This window comes from Phoenix dactylifera, chromosome 6 (assembly GCF_051530095.1).
Source record: "Phoenix dactylifera cultivar Ajwa chromosome 6, Ajwa_hap1_PhDact_Kaust_v1.1, whole genome shotgun sequence".
Taxonomy (NCBI): domain Eukaryota; kingdom Viridiplantae; phylum Streptophyta; class Magnoliopsida; order Arecales; family Arecaceae; genus Phoenix; species Phoenix dactylifera.
The window spans coordinates 33,559,990-33,576,204 of record NC_143195.1 but is presented as its reverse complement, the minus strand read 5'-3'; the positions used below and the strand labels follow the sequence as shown (position 1 = coordinate 33,576,204).

At 42.1% G+C, this 16,215-nt stretch overlaps 1 protein-coding gene and 1 pseudogene across 1 annotated transcript; one reads left to right on the top strand and one right to left on the bottom strand.

Moving 5' to 3' along the window:
• Positions 1–5,507: 5,507 nt before the first annotated feature.
• On the bottom strand, positions 5,508–6,267 carry LOC103712154 (14 kDa proline-rich protein DC2.15 pseudogene; annotated as a pseudogene).
• Positions 6,268–8,754: 2,487 nt separating this feature from the next.
• On the top strand, positions 8,755–14,526 carry LOC103712155 (flavin-containing monooxygenase FMO GS-OX5-like). Its single transcript, XM_088723801.2, has 7 exons — positions 8,755–10,066; positions 12,053–12,123; positions 12,735–12,884; positions 13,136–13,218; positions 13,369–13,504; positions 13,756–13,929; positions 14,026–14,526. The coding sequence occupies exons 1-7, from the start codon at positions 9,535–9,537 to the stop codon at positions 14,170–14,172; spliced, it is 1,293 nt and encodes a 430-aa protein (XP_088579927.2). The 5' UTR covers positions 8,755–9,534; the 3' UTR covers positions 14,173–14,526.
• Positions 14,527–16,215: the final 1,689 nt, after the last annotated feature.

Genomic DNA, 16,215 nt, shown 5'->3' with positions numbered 1-16,215 from the left:
AGTTTGTGGAGGAGGGGGAGGGGGCCACAGAGCAAACATGTCCAAGCCTTTACACGGAAGCGAGGCCCCAGAAAGGAAACAAACATCAGAGACTGCTAACTCATGCTTGCAATTATAACCGACATCACAGTCGCCTATTAAATTTATTTTCGTGCTGAATGAACTCACGCGCATCTTACGTTGGCTAACTACTCTTTACATTAAAAAAAAAAAAAAAAGCTTTGTAACAGCATTGCTCTGGCTTGTTTTAAATGCAACTATTTGGTAAACCTGTTGTCATTCTTAGCTTGGCTCCATTTTGATTCTAAAAAGTTCCTCTATGACAGTCTAGCTACAATCCGATTTATATATGAAATGATGTTCAAAGACTTTTCCACTCCATGGAGATATGGAGTGGAAAAGTTATAATGTGGGATTTCCAAGCAACTCACTGTTGTGGGATGAGATCAATGTATTTCGTAGCAACATTATTTAGGAAAAGATAAGCTGCATGTGCGGAAAAGAATATGCTTTGCCTGGAACCAAGGTTGCATGATGGGTGGATGTCACAAGTGTAATGAAGCAACATACAACTAATATGATGAGTAAACACATGCTAGGAGCTCTCACATACTCCTGTTTAATTCTTGCCATCTTGACTAGGCTAATAGTCCAAATCCAATCAAATTAGCTCTAGCTGAAAGTTATTGTTTGGACTAATCGAAAAGTATTATTGAGTTTCTTGGCTCTAGATGAGTATCTAAGATTTTCTTAGCATATGACCGTTGCGGGACTAAATACACGCCAATACGATCTCTTGCATATTCTGCTCATTTAAGTCTTGACTTGGTATCCTTATCAAATTGAAGGTCCAAGTATCCAATCATAAACATGACGATTGATCGGTGATCAACCTCAAACAAACCTGTGCTATAATATCCATCCAAAAAAACTAGTTAGAATATAGTATTTGAATTCTTTGGCCTTATATAAGTAGCTAAGATCTCTCCAGTGCACAATGAATGACTAAATATATGCTAGAAGACATACAACCCAAGAGGCTAAGCTATTAGATGTTTGATTAGTCCAGGCTTATAAACCCATATGGCACTCCTATATCAGACGATACGTGTGAGATACGGGCTGAAGTCGGCAGCCCCAGCCGACTTCAGCCCCGTTCTTTTTGGGGAAGAGCCGGAATAGAGGATCGCGAACGCGATCCTCTCCGGCCCCTCCGGGGGCGATCGGGGCGAGGGCGTCGTGGGCATCCGCGGCACCCCCCCCCTCCAGCTAATCCGCGGCCAATCCGGCCACGGATTTCGCTCGACCGCCGCGATTCACGCGGCGGAGAGCCGTTGCCCTAGGGCTATAAAGCCTTTCCCCCCTCCTCCAAATCACCGCCGAGCTCCCTCTTCTTCCTCTCCTCCCTCTCCTCTCCCTCTCCTTCCTCTACTCCCGATTCCCAAGTAGCCGGCGAGCCGCCTCGGCCAACCACCATCACCACTTGACCCTCCTCTGTTTTGAGCTCTCCTTCCTCTCCGGAAAGCACCGCTGCCGTCGCCGCTGCTAGCTGCCGGACCGAGCCACCTGTTGCCGGAATCTGCCACCTCCGTCGACCGCCGGTGAGCCTCCTTCTCCTTGCCTTCGTCTTTTGCCAAATAACGTGATATTTTCCCCTGTTTTTGCCCCAAACCGAGATCCTTCTCGGTTCTTCCTCGACGCCGGTCGCCGCAGCAATCTGCCGCCGGCCACGACCGCCCTACCGACAGCCGCGTCCCCCGCGAGCCGCCGGCCGGGCCACCGTCCAGCCACCTAGGCCGGCCACCCTGCTGCCCTCCTTCCTCCCTCGTTTTCCCATCTCCCCTGTCCATGGGGAGATCGGGAAGGAAGAATGCCCATTGTGGGCCGTGAGCACTTTGATGGGCCGTTGGGCCCAGTCCACTGCAGGCCCAACTTGGGCCCAGTCCAGTCCGGTTGGGCCCAGTTGGGCAGTACCTTTGTGGGCCCAACTTGGGCCCAGTTCAGATCCGAACCCGGAACCCGAACCCGAACCCGAAACCCGAAACCCGGAACCCAAAATCCGAACCCATTTGGCCAATAAATGGAATTTTCAGTTCAGCCCTTGGCAGTATATTATTTCACAAAAAGGTATTCTGTAATTTGTATTTGATCCCTGTAGGAAAGATTTATTACATAAAGTCCCTCAACTATATTTGTTTGGTCCTTTTACCCAAGTTTTATTACAGAACGGTGCTATGTAATTAGACATTGGTCCCTGAAACGAATTTTTATTGCATAAATGAACAAATTAGAGGCCAACCTTGGGAGGGCCCTATTGGGCCGAGTCTATGTGGGCCCATTGGGCCGTATCTGATGTGGGCCCTATCGGGCCATGTTCATTATGGACCAACTCTGGGCCCTGTTGGGCCGTGCCCAGTAGTATTATTTTTGGACTTTTGCTTAGCTCTGAAATTAACAAAGAAATTAATTAAATTTAAACAGGTGAACCTGATCCGCCTATCTGAAGTAGGGATTAAGCGAGAAGATGTAAGTAACTTAATACTTCAAGTGTGATTTCCAAATTGTTTGATAAACTGATTAAGTTTCGACATATGTTTTGTATTTAGTAAAATGGGTCTAGCATGTTAAATTTTATTTGAAAATTATGCTCTGAAATCCATAAATTATGACTGGGCAATTTATGAAATCTGTTTATATATATATATGCATTCTCAGCATGGCTATGATCTGTTCTGTTCTGTTCTGGCCCCGCCAATGGGGATTATACGTTGGACCTGTCGACTTGTAATCTGTGAGGAACCGGTTTCGACACCGCGCCACCGGTGATTAGAATATGGTTTCTGGACACCGGCTGCCATCGGTGGGTAAATATAGTGGATTTGGCACTTTTGTGCAACACCGGCTGCCATCGGTGGGTAAATATAGTGGATTTGGCACTTTTGTGCAACACCGGCTGCCATCGGTGGATAATAATAGTGGATTTGGCACTTTGTGCAACCCATGCCACTGGGGTACGTGGCCGTAGTCTGTTTGTGTTGAGATTATGATATCAGAGTTTTTGGAAAAATAATAATAAGTTTTGAGAACAGTAAAACAATGTTATTTATGAATTATTCCAGTTACTATCCTGTATTTTGATCTGATATGCTCTGACCCCACTTTGGGATATTTTGTTGCTTACTGGGCTAGTGTAGCTCATTATTTTATTTTCTCTGTTTTTCAGATCCAGAGGCTTGATCGCACGGGATTGGGGAGTGCGTTAGATTCCTGATGATTTCTTCAGTTATTGGCATTTTAGTTAGATTAGTTTGGACATTTGAATTATGTTGGTAAATATGCTATTCTGAAATTTTGTAAGACTGCTTTTTGAATAATTATGTCATCTTTAAACATATGTGATTGCTTCGATATGATCAGCTGCCTTGCACGCCTGGGCGGCCCGCCGCACGGGCGTGCGGCGTCTGCCACGCCTCGGGCTCGGGGCGTGACAATACGAGACCATGATAATCTTGCAACCCAACCTCATGACAAGTTTGTCACTCGATCCTTATATCCCCAACGAAGATTCGGTATGATTGTTAAAGCTGTAACGTACATTGGATCTAGCTTTAATACCATCCATCATGGATTTGATGCCCCAAAAATTATGCTATCAGATGGAGTGGCCCAAGCTTATAAACTTTAGCACTCCTTTGTCACCTGATGTGTGACTACGACAATAGGCACTCCCGACAAGACTCAAATAAGTCAATTGACGGAAGAATTAGTTAGAGTTCAAACCTTTATCATTTATATCAGGTCCAAAAGATGTAAATAATACCTTCTGGTTAGGCTTTTTGGATGAAATTCTGAGTTCTTCTGCCACTGATGGCAAATGAGGAACACAATGCTTGCACTTGGAGTTGGTGTCAAGTGAGGTCTGGGGTACAATTGTGGGCTGGGTTGTAAACAAGGATGGTGGTAGCAATGGAGAGTAGCAGTCTTGGAGTAGTGGAGAAACAAAGAGGGAGAGAAAGATAGGGCCAGGGATAGAGTACAAACCTTGAAGCACCCTAAAGCCTAAAAGACAAGGGTATTGTAGTCATAAAGGTAGTTTAAGCTATCACTTAATAGTCATGTGAGAGAATCCCTTAAGGCTTGTTTGGTTCGCGGGAAAAGAAAGGAGGAAAGTATGGTCAACAGGAAAGTAATGAGATGCCTCTTGTTTAGTTGGAGTTTTCAAAGGAGAGAGATAGAAAAGTTGTATTTCCATGGAAATATGATTCCTATGTTTCATGGAAAAGTCTTTCTTATAAGAAACATGGAAAAATTACTTTTCCGTGAGCCGGAAATCACTATATTTTTATTTTTTTTCAAAAAAAAGCCTTCAGCATTAAAGACCTAATTTTTGTTAAGGTTATAATAGAAATTATACATAATTTTTCCAAAAAAGTGGATGGTCAACCAAACATAAGCATTCTAAAAATCTGTCACTTGTCCATTGTCAACCAAACATGTCAAAAGTACTTTTCCAGGCATTCTCTTCCTAGGAATTAATCTACTTCTCAGAAATCATATTTCTAGAAGGGAACATACTTTCCGCGAACAAACGAGCCCTTAATGCCTAGTTAATAGAGATGGCCGGAAGACTCATATTGGAATGGCATGTAACTTCAAAGATCTAATTGAAAATTTTTAAAATGAAGGGTGCATAAGTAAAATAAGGTCAGCATTGAGAGGTCAAAAGGCAATTTTTCCCCAAAAGACAAAGTAAAACCTGTAACAAGCTACCCTTGCTCCTCTGGGTAGCTTTCTAGAGGGAAAGGAAGAGTAAATTGGGTCAGATCTATATTTCAACATTTGATCCCTAAAATACAATCAAATAAACTTGTTTCATGACCTAGTCCATTTCAACTTGGATCATTGAAATTGATTGGATCTTATTTCTATAACAACGCATGTTTTACAATTCCATCCACCTTTGTGCAGTTTCATCTATCAATTCCCATGCATTCAGAATAATGCTTAGTTGTTGGAAGTCCGAACTTGTGAAATCCTAAAATTTCTTTTCAAATGCAGAGATTAGTGATTGATTTGGCGACTAAATATTGCTTGACAAAGCCATTAACAGAGATCTTCTACAAATCGGGCGCATGGCAGGTTGCGAACCAAACCGGTAAAAATTAGTAGATTATATCCATGGAAATGCGATATTTGTCGTGTATTCTTGTTGCTGGAATGAATTCACGGAATTATATCTATTCTATTATGCAATGCAAAGCTCGGTTTTCGATTCTATCCGAGCATTCGATTCTACTTAATTTATTCCTTTTTCCAAGCACAGAAACTCAATTGGTTTCTTCCACTTCATATTCATGTACATAAATCATAGTCATTTTTTTTTTCAGATGAAGGGAGAAAATCTTAGTCTTTCTCACAATGCGTAGGCATACTTCCCGCAGGCTCTGAGACTAACATCCACCTTACTCCAGAGAAATAAATAACATTCTGGGTATCATTGGTATATCTAGAAGAAGAAAGATACGCATTTCATTAAAGATGAGAATTGCGTATTCAAAACATAATTTAATTAAACAACCAAACAGCCATTCCAGACCGCTGTCTCATCTCCTCCCTTGCCAATAAACTGAAAGTTGATCACGAGTAGCGACGCAATAACAAGAAATCCCAAATACGAGAAATGGAAAAAATAAATAAATAAAAACAGGAACAATGCAATTCTCAATAAAAAATTCACCCAGAACAAATGGAACAAAGGAAGAGAGAGAGAGAGAGTTGGAGTGTTCAAGGGCACTGGAAGCCTTTGGGTGTCTTCTTCCCACAGTAGTTCAGAAGCAGGCTAAGGTGGATTGGAAGGTTGAGCTTGATCCCCAGAATGTTGGCTCTTAATGCAGTGCAGAGGCAAACGGCAGCCTCGAGGTCGACGAGGCCTTCAAGCAAAGAGCAGCAGGGCTTCTTTGGTGGCTTGCCGAGGTTAAGGTTGATCAAGCCTTTCAGCACGTTGGCGCAGACGCCAAGCTTGAGGGCATCCATGGGGCACTTGCCGCCGCCGGAGGGAGGACTTGGGCTTGGGCAGGTGCCGCAGGCACTGGTGAGGGTGAAGAAGAGGAGATTGAGGGCAAGGAAGAGCGCAGCTGAGGCTGAGGGCTTGGATGCCATGGCTACAAAATGCCCACAAACACCTGAGTGTACGTAGTGCTGCAGCACTGGTATGGAACTGTGGAACGGGCCTGGTGTTTGTGATGGATGAGTGGGTCGGTATTTGTAGGGAGGAGGGAGGGGGGAGAGTTGGTGCCTTGAGTCTGAAATGCTGTATTGGGGACAAAAAAGCTTTACCAGATGACAAACAGCGGATCCTCGGGGTGATGAGATTTTAGCTGGCAATGAGGTGACGAGGGTCAGGCAGCTGGTTTTGGAGTCTTTCTAGATCGGTGGGCAATACAGTTTAATGTTTTAATCTAGAGTTTAATGCATCTCATGATATTATACTCAAGGGAACAGCATCTACACGGTTTAGATCATTAATCTATATATATAAATCCAAGGAAAATTCTGCTTTATCACGGACGGGCACTATTTTAGCTCGTGAAGAGGCATCATGCAGCAGCAATGCAGAGGAAGAAACCGAGAATGAATCCTTTGTTCACAATACAAGGTGAGGTGAGTTAATATAAAAAGAATAGGAGATGCACCGAAAGCATGAACACGATACAAGGAAAGGGATCGAACCAATTTTTATTTCATATGAGTACATACAATATCGATGCATCTAATAATGAGAAGCGCAAGATAAAATACGATGGGCAGCAAAGAAGGAGATTAGATTAGAAAGAAAAGACTCAACCTTCATTCAATCTGATTTCAACCTTGATACACTAATATTAAGATGCACCTTGGAGGGGGTCAAACCTTGATTCTAAGATAAGAGACTGATACAGCCCACTCATTGTAGACATTGCGGTAAAAACTGTAATTCTATGAGAGGATGCGAGAGAGAGCAAATGGGTCTTTCTTCCTTCTTTTTATCATTGGAAGTTGTTTCTAGCAATAGGTTTAGATGGTGGTAACTGGCAGTAACCTACAAGAATTACCTCTCTCGTGATTAGATTAACTCCTCTATGGTGGTTAATTCCAGTAATAAACTATCCAAATATGATCGCTTGCATGAGTGATAAATGGGCCAATTCGTTTTCCCTCCACGTATCATACATAAACAATGATTCAGTAGACCTTGATCGATGCATCGAGTGTCATTATTTATGTACTTTGTTAGTTTGGTGTAAATAGTTCATGAACCATCTCGTTCTCAAAACTACTGGAGCAACTATTTGAGCACGGCTCGTTTTTTTAACTGAAGCAAGCCTGAAAGAGCTGATCTTGGGCCTGAACAAGTCCAAGCAGATTGGGACGTGATTTGCCGGTGGCTCGACTGCTCTCCCCATATCAGAAAGCAGACGCGAGTACTCTTAGTGGCAAGAAGAGCAAAATAAATCAAGGATTCGTTACACCAAAAAAAAAAAAAAAAATGCAAAACAAAAACAAAAACAAACAGAGATTTCAGAACCCAATGGAGGTTTTGGATTCAACTTGATGCCCCTTCCAGTGGGCCATTTTGGGCCTGCATTCTGTCCAGCCCACCCCGACTTTAGGCTTGTTCAAACAAAGCCAGGATCAGTTAGGAGCCCAATGATATCAAATACGTTGCGGCTTAGTTTGCTCAGAGAAGAGCCCCATAAGAAATAGAGGTTAGGTTTGGGTTTGATCAGGTTTACCTGCTTTTAGTAATAACAGAGTAATGCCTCGGGGAGCCAGTATTATGTACTCCAAAATTTCATTCAGCAACAATACAGGGGAGGGTGCTGCAAGTGTAAGTACCGTGCCATACAAAGGGATGGTTATTATAGAGTTGCCAGTTCAACATTTGTGGACCAAGGCAACTTTTTCTGTGCATATAACCGGTGCCCCAAAGCGTTTTTCATAGTAATATGGTATTTTCTGGTCGCCCAAGTTGTAAATAAAAACCTGATTTCATCATCTATCCAAAAACTATGCAATAGAAGGAAGCTTCTGGGCTCCGAGCCAGATTATCGTCATCTAGTCGCTTTCCACCATTATCTTTATGTAAAAAAAAAAAAAAAAGTCCTGCATTTGCATGAATCTATAAATACCTCTATGCATGTCCAATTGTTGTAATATCAATTTCTTATTTTTTGGATTGTTGCAATATTGCCCATCTTTTTTCTTGTTGGGATTAGAGCTCGTTGATGGTGCTTACTTATCACCTGAATGGACATAGTTCTCTAGAAATACTAATCACCTGAGTGGACATAGTTCGCTGGAAGTACAGCCGGCATGGAGATAATTATGTCATGATTGGGTCTATAATCACCATTACCTCCATGAACAAAACTCATCCTCAAGCACTAACCCTCATCTCATTCCCTCTCCCAATCCTCCTTCCTAAGACAGCCACATAGCTGCCGCCACCTCTATCCTCCCCTCCTCCTTCCTCTTTTCTCCTTTTCTCCCCCTCTCTCCTTTTTTTTTTTATGGCAAATTCTTTATTCTACATTTTTTGTGATGCCAAATTCCACCTCATTTTTTGTGATATTTAGGCATCTTAATTTAATTCTTTGTTCCTCATTTTTGAGAGGGAACATAATGAAATATAGAGACTTAAGATTAGACTTTTAATAGACTCAAATATGACATCAACAAAGAATTTGCCATCAAAAGGTAGTCCTTCCATTAAGTAACTAGATTTTGATTAGTTAAGGGATGATATGACCATAGAGTGAGATTTTGTATACATGTTTCTTTTATGAATGGGATAAAGGCAGACAAAATGATAGCCTTTCATGGGTTGGGGGAGCAACAAACACTTTTCCATCTCTCAATTCCCCACTAGATGAAGAAGATCCTCCAAAAGATTAGCCAGTTATAAACTTTTAATGGTAGTTCCATGATAACAGCTAATCAAGAAAACAACATCCATAAATTAGGCCACCCTATATGTATTCATGTGAAAAATTTCATGAGATTTCTGCAGAATTTGTAGCTTTATCTAGTTTTAAAAAATTTACTATTACTGTAGCACCAAATAACCACAATTAGCGGACCATCTTTGCAAAATCTGATAGCACTTAAATGGCTCCCAACAAACAATGGCACTCTAAAAAATGAAATTTAGTCAATCGAATTATAATCATATATAGATAGCAAATATCTCTCCCTCTTCCTTTTTTGATGGCAATTCCTTTGTTCTCCCTCTCCCTCATCTTTGAGAGAGAAGGAGAAGGAGTAGAGAAGGAAAGAGAGAGATCGATAAGAAGATGAGGAGAGAGAAGAAGAGGATTGGGGGCGAGATGGGGTTAGGTGGATGAATTTTGTTCATAAGGATGACATCGCAACAATCTGAAACCTTGATATTCTCTAGGCCGCCCTACTTTTTGACTGGAAGAGAGGTATGACCAGCCGTCAGGAAAATATAAGTAATGGCTTCCTAGAGAATTAGGCAGCACGAAAGAAGGAAAAATGTCCCGGGCGTGCAAGGTGGCGGTGATCGGAGCCGGAGTATCGGGTCTGGTGGCGGGCCGGGAGCTTCTCCGGGAGGGCCACCAAGTGGTGGTGTTCGAGAAGGCGGACCGGGTGGGCGGGACCTGGGTGTACGACCCCCGGACCGACTCCGATCCGGTCGGCCTGGACCCGTTCCGGCGGGTGGTCCATGGGAGCCTCTACGCGTCGCTCCGCACCAACCTCCCCCGCCCGCTGATGGGATTCCGGGACTACCCATTCCCGGACCCGGCGAAGACCCCTGGCGACCGGCGGGCGTTCCCGGGCCACGAGGAGGTGCTCAGATTTATCGAGGCCTTCGCGCGGGACTCCGGGGTGCTCGAGGTGGTGCGGTTCCGGGCGGAGGTGGTGCGGGTGGCGATGGGCCGGAGGAATGACGAGTGGATGGTGGAGTGGCAGACGGAGGCGGAGGCGGAGAAGAAGAAGGAGGAGTTCGAGGCCGTGGTGGTGTGTAATGGGCACCACACCGAACCCAGAGTTCCGACGATTGCAGGTGAGTGTAGGTGATTTTGGATTCTTTCTTTAAAATCTATCGCCCTCCCGGCAAATGTGAACCATGGCCGGTAACATTTGGTAGTCAGCCGTACAGTCGATTCCAAGATGATACTAAGGGCTCGTTTGGTTCGCGGGAAGCATTTTCCCTCCTAGGAATATAATTCCTGGGAAACAAATTCCTAGGAAGAGGATGCCTAGGAAAATACTTTTGGCATGTTTGGTTGACCATGGGAAAGTGACAAATTTCCAAAGTGCTTATGTTTGGTTGGCCATCCACTTTCCTAGGAAAGTTATGTATAATTCCTATTATGCCCTTAATAAAAATTAGGTTTTTAATGTCTCTTTAATGCTTCTTTAATGCTGAAGGGACTTTTTGGGAAAAAGTAAAAATGGAGTAATTCCTGCCTCATGGGAAAGTAACTTTCCCATGTTTCTCATGGGAAAGACTTTCCCATGAAATGTGGGAATCATATTCCCATGGAAATTCAACTTTCCCTTCTCTCTCCTTTGAAAACTCCAACCAAACAAGAGGCATCTCATTACTTTCCCGTTGACCACACTTTCCCCCCTTCTTTTCCCGCGAACCAAACGAGCCCTAAGAGAAGTAGAATTTGGAACCTAGGGCATGTTTGGTTGGAAACAGATGACTTCCACTACCGCTGTTTAGCCGAAAGAAGTCCCATTCCTCGACTAAACGTGCTTTTGGTTTGTGACCGGGATGGGAATTTGCCCCCAATCTCCCAAAATTCAATCTGGACTAAGGTGCTTTTCGATTGTGACTGGAATCAAAATCGAAATGAATTAGGATATCAATTGGAATGGTCATGTTCCTCGATGTGTTTGGTTCGTGACCGAAATCGAAATTGCAATAAGATTTCAATATTAGATGAGAGTTCGGATTGAATTCTAGAGAATTAGGATATTCTTATTCCTTCCTGGAATTGGAATGGAAATAGGACTCTACTTAGCCAAACAGTTGGAATGGAAGTGTGCGACCCACTAACTAGGCTCGGTCTACTTGATCGGCCCGGTCGTTTTGGCCCAAACAAAAAGAAAAAAAGAAAGAGATGCACATGCCGCCGAGAAGGCCGAACGGAATCCGACTCTGGGACGGATTCTGGTCATGGCCGAGCTCTATTTAGAGCTCCTCCCCGGTCCTCTTCCACCATCAATTGAAAATCGGCCTTGATTTGAGCTCACCGTTGGCGATCTCCTCGTTTTCCTCTCCGAACGTCGATCACCTTCTCATCGTTGTCGCAGCCAATCCTCGTCGGAAAACTAGGTAAGGACCCGACTTCCCCCTCGAGCTACCCTCTCCCTTTCTCTAGATTCTTTGGAGCCCTGATGCCTAGTCGACGATCGCCGAATTTTGGCCGAGAAGGGAAAAGCTCTGTTTTCTCTGTTTTGACTAGCTGAACCCATGTTTTTCTCGATTCCAGCTATTTATGCCGCCGACGCTCGTCGTCGAGGTCTTCCTCCGATCCCTCGCGGTGGCAGGAAACTATGGCCAGAGCTTTGACTATTAGGATGCTTGGTTTCCATGATGAAAGGAATCGAAAATCCCTATTTTAAGTAGGTTTGGTGCTATTGGCCGAAGTCACTGCCAGCCGTGGGTCCCTTGACCCCAGGCACCACCGCAGCCACCATTTTTGCTTTGAATTTGGTCGGCAAGTCGCCGGATTGCTGATAATAGGGTCTTCCCTGTTTTGATACTTCTTTTTTCAGTTTTGATGGTCGTCGCCGGGCATGGCACGCCGCCGGCACTACCGTGGGTCGTCGACCGCTAGGGTTACAAACCACGAGCGCTGTCAAGGGCCTTCCTCTATTTCGAAAAGGAGAGGGAGGGAAGGAGAGAGACCCGTAGCTCCACTCGCAACCTTAATGTTACATTTTGCTTTCTCTTTTTTAGGTTAAATGCTACCGAGACATTTTTCTTATTTTCTGATTAAATATGTTGAAAGTTAAAGTTGAAAATATGTGATAGGTATTGATAGATGGCCTGGAAAGCAAGTACATAGCCACAACTATCGTGTTCCAGAACCATTTCGAGATCAGGTTCTTAGCTTCCTTGCTTTACTTCAGTAGTCTATAATTGATTGGTGCTAAATTTAAGAATATTACGTTTAAGAGTAATTTGAGGATAACTGTATCCATGTTATGTAGGCATCCGTCTTCGGAATCATGGTTTTGTGATTTTACCTTTCCTCAGCTATTTTACAGAGAAAGATAAGATAATAGTTTAGCTGATCTGAGTTGTATTATGAGTAATGATAATAATGATATAAATATTCCAAAATGGCATTATGAATTGATCTGTTGATGGATGATAATGAACTGTCTCATTCTTTGAAATTTAACAAGCTAACTGGATGACTTAAGAGTTGCATGAAAGGATAAATTAGAGGAGGGATTGCCGAGAGTTGCAGGACGATGTAAAGTAAGGTAGTGCTCAAGGTATTACAATAAGAACTAAATGACTTTCATTTTCTTCATGTTAAAAATTGAAAGGGCCTGCAAGTGCCTTCTATACCATGGCCATTTTACATTGATAATATGTGCTTCAATGTTAACCTATGTCTTGATAGAATCAGATCAATGTCATTTTGTTTCATTTAATTTGGTACATCAGAATACAAAAATTACATATTTATCCCATCATTGTGCAGATTGTGGTTATAATTGGAATGGGAGCCAGTGCCTATGATATATCTAAAGAAATATCAAAAGTGGCCAAAGAAGTTCACCTAGCATCAAGATCAACAGATATTGAAGCTGGAAAACTAGATGGTCATATTAATATTTGGCAGCACTCAATGGTATTTTGACCTTAAATTTGATGTAGTTTTGTTTCTCTATGTAGCCACTTGCACTAGATGCATGTCACAAGAGACCTTTATACTAGAAGCATTAGCACAAAATATTTAATCAGAGGAATCTTTACCAAAAAATACAAAAAAATCAGTGGAATAAAGATGATGTTGGAAAAGCTATGACAAGTATAAAGATATTAGGTAGATGGATACCCTTTATTTACTTGATGAAAGTTATTCTAAATTATTTCAAGCAGGTAGACTCCGTTCACGAAGATGGTAAGGTGGACTTTGTTGATGGTTCATCACTAATTGCAGATGGGATCATTTACTGCACAGGGTATGTTGCTTTCTTATTTTTTTCCTGTCAATTGATACCTTCATGTTCTAATTCTGTTACCATAGAAAACTTGCAAGGCAGCATTATTAATTAAATATCTGGCTTTCTCTAATTACTTTTTTCCTTCTGAAACCGATGTTCCGTTTACAGTTACAAGTACAACTTCCCCTTTCTAGAAATGGATGATACTGTAAACATCGACGACAACCGTGTCGGACCTCTGTATAAGCATGTTTTCCCTCCAAGGGTAGCCCCATGGCTCTCTTTTGTGGGATTACCTTATAAGGTTGGTATTTGTATTATGAAATTTTCACCTTCGGTGAGTTTCCATGCTGTTTAGGGGAGAGAGATTTCACTAAACTCATGCAGCTTAGGGTCAGTTTAAAATTTTTCAGTTGGACGTTACAGAATTATATTGATGAATTGTAATGTCTTGGGTTGCATAAATTTTGTTATATCATCTGCGGAGGCAACGCAAAAATGCCAATCAAATAACACAATTAAAGAAGTACATTAACTTTTCTATGCTATTTCCAGACCATCATTTTTCGAATGTTCGAGTTACAGTCCAAATGGATAGCGCAAGTTCTGTCAAATAAGATTGCACTACCACCTGAAGAGGACATGATTACATCTGTTAACAATTTATATCTCCAAATGGAAGAGACAGGGAAGCCGAAACACCATACGCATTCACTTGGTGCAGATAAGGTTTCAATGGCACATTCATTTTTTTTTTATTTTTAAAGTTTAGCTCTTGCTACATCTGACCTCGTGCCTGATGATTCATATATTCTTATGGAGCAGGCTAAGTACATGAATTCCCTTGCTGCTGAGGTTGGTGAACCACCCATAGAGGAGTGGAGATTCCAGATGTATGATACATTGCTCGAGAGAATTTATTCTCATCATGACGATGGTGGGTATCGAGACGAATGGGATGTTGACCATTAGACAAATCCAGCAACGGCAGTTACCTTTCAAAGGTTGTGCTAATTTTATGACGTTGAATATCTGTTCAAATTACTTGTTGAAGTAAGGTGACATAAGTTACCTACCACGTTCAACCATCAAGAAGAGCGAGGAAAAGCAAAGAAAGTAGATGAACTTCAATAATTCATACTTCTTGCCTTGAGACTATTAAATAAGATATTTATTCTCTCTGGATTTAAGCTGAAATTGAAAGAAAAATACTTAATAGTGGGTAAAAACTTTATTGATTTCATAATTTTGAGTTTTGTAAAACTTTTGGACCTCCTGGAGATGCAAGAATATCATTCAAAAGAGCTTGGGATCAGCTAATGTTTGTACTTTGTTGGCAAATTTGGTATCAAAGAAATTTTTGAATTCTTCTAAAATGGAAATCCACGATGTGTGTTTTTTTTAAAAGTTAGATGAGGCTTGTACTTTTGCTTCTCCTTTAGTTTCTTCCTTGGATCTTTTTTCCCCCCTCAAAATGAATCCTTGGTTGATCTTGTATGAACCGTTCTGTACCCCTTTCTTTCATTATCTCAATGAACCGTGGGGTTTCTGGCCTCTTTTTTAACATAAACCAGTCCAATAATACACCAAATCTATCAAATTGAACTAGCATTAATATTTAGCAAGACTATGAAAATGCAAATGCTTTCATGAGAATAAAGGAACTACATAATTGCCTAAACTGATACAAAAAACCACCTCAGTTAGCACAATTATACATATTAATTAAGCATCTTACTTATAGCACCGGAGTTTCCTAATCCTAAACCTGAACTCCCGAGACAAACCCTAGCCCTAGGCTTTCTCTGATTCTTCTGGGAACTGGGGCTAGGGTCTACCTCAATAGAAGCCAAGTAGAATAGCGTTTTCTCTTGTTCCATAAGCTATTACGCTATACAATTCCAATCAACATTAAAACTTAAGACAAATCTATAAAAAAAAGTCAGAAGAGATGGAGTGAGGAACAGAGGGACAAAATAAGGATGATAGAGAGAGAGAGAGAGAGAGAGTAAAGAAGGGGGTGGGGCACAGCTAAAGAGTGAAAAAGGTAAGAGCCTTATTAGGGGTGCAAATGGGTTGGGCCGGCCAGATCAATATTGGGTGACCTAGACTTTTTACCATGGGGCTTGGTTTGAGCCAATAGAGAAAGGTTCGGCCTTAATTGTCTGAATCTCATTAATCAGTTGAGGCTCATCCACATTCGCTAATGGCCCAAAAATATTTTTTTCTAATTGCTTATAAGAATGCTGAACCCTCTTAGGCGAGCAGGGAAGCGCCACTTTAGTAGGTTTCTTCTGGCCATCAACTGAAAGCATATGACCCGGTGAACCAGTCTGCTGAGCTTAATCAAGTTGAGGCCAGTGAGTCCATTGAACCAAGTCGACAAAGTTACCGATTGATGGTTAGATCATTGTTCACCTCATCTCCTCCTCCCTAGCGAAGCGAACAAGGGTTAGATTTTTTTTTTTTTAATTTCGTCCCCGCTGACCAAGGACTGAATATTTTCTTCGGCGACAGACCGGCGATCATCTCTGGCAAGATCATCATGTACAGAATCCCCACCAGTTAAGGGTGGCAATCGGGTCAAGTCGGGTCACATGCAGGTCGGGTCAGAAAATCATAAACCTGAACTCGACCTGTTTATTAAACAGGTCAGAAATTACAATCTGAACCTGACTTGTTTATTAAACAAATAACCCAACCCGTCCCGTTTAACTTGTTTAATAAACAGGTAACATGTTTACCCAACCCGACCCGACCTGTTTAACCTGTTTGCCCAACCTGATCCGTTTAACCTGTTTAAACTTGTTTAACCTGCCCAACCCAATCTATTTAACCTGCCCAACCCGACCTGTTTAGACCTGTTTAACCTGTTTAGACCTGTTTAACCCGTTTAACCTGTTTAGACCTATTTAACCTGCCCAACAGTTAAACGGTTTAAACGGGTCAGACATTTAAATCCGTATCCGACCCAATTAATAAACAGGTTAAACGAGTCGACCTGTTTACGATCCG

What these genes read in the sequence shown, in the direction of transcription:
- LOC103712155 (XM_088723801.2), top strand. Translation starts at nt 9,535, where the DNA reads ATGTCCCGGGCGTGCAAGGTGGCGGTGATCGGAGCCGGAGTATCGGGT. An exon ending in CAGAGTTCCGACGATTGCAG is followed by an intron (nt 10,067 to 12,052) that starts GTGAGTGTAGGT and finishes AATATGTGATAG; the next exon opens with GTATTGATAGATGGCCTGGA. An exon ending in TTGTGGGATTACCTTATAAG is followed by an intron (nt 13,505 to 13,755) that starts GTTGGTATTTGT and finishes TGCTATTTCCAG; the next exon opens with ACCATCATTTTTCGAATGTT.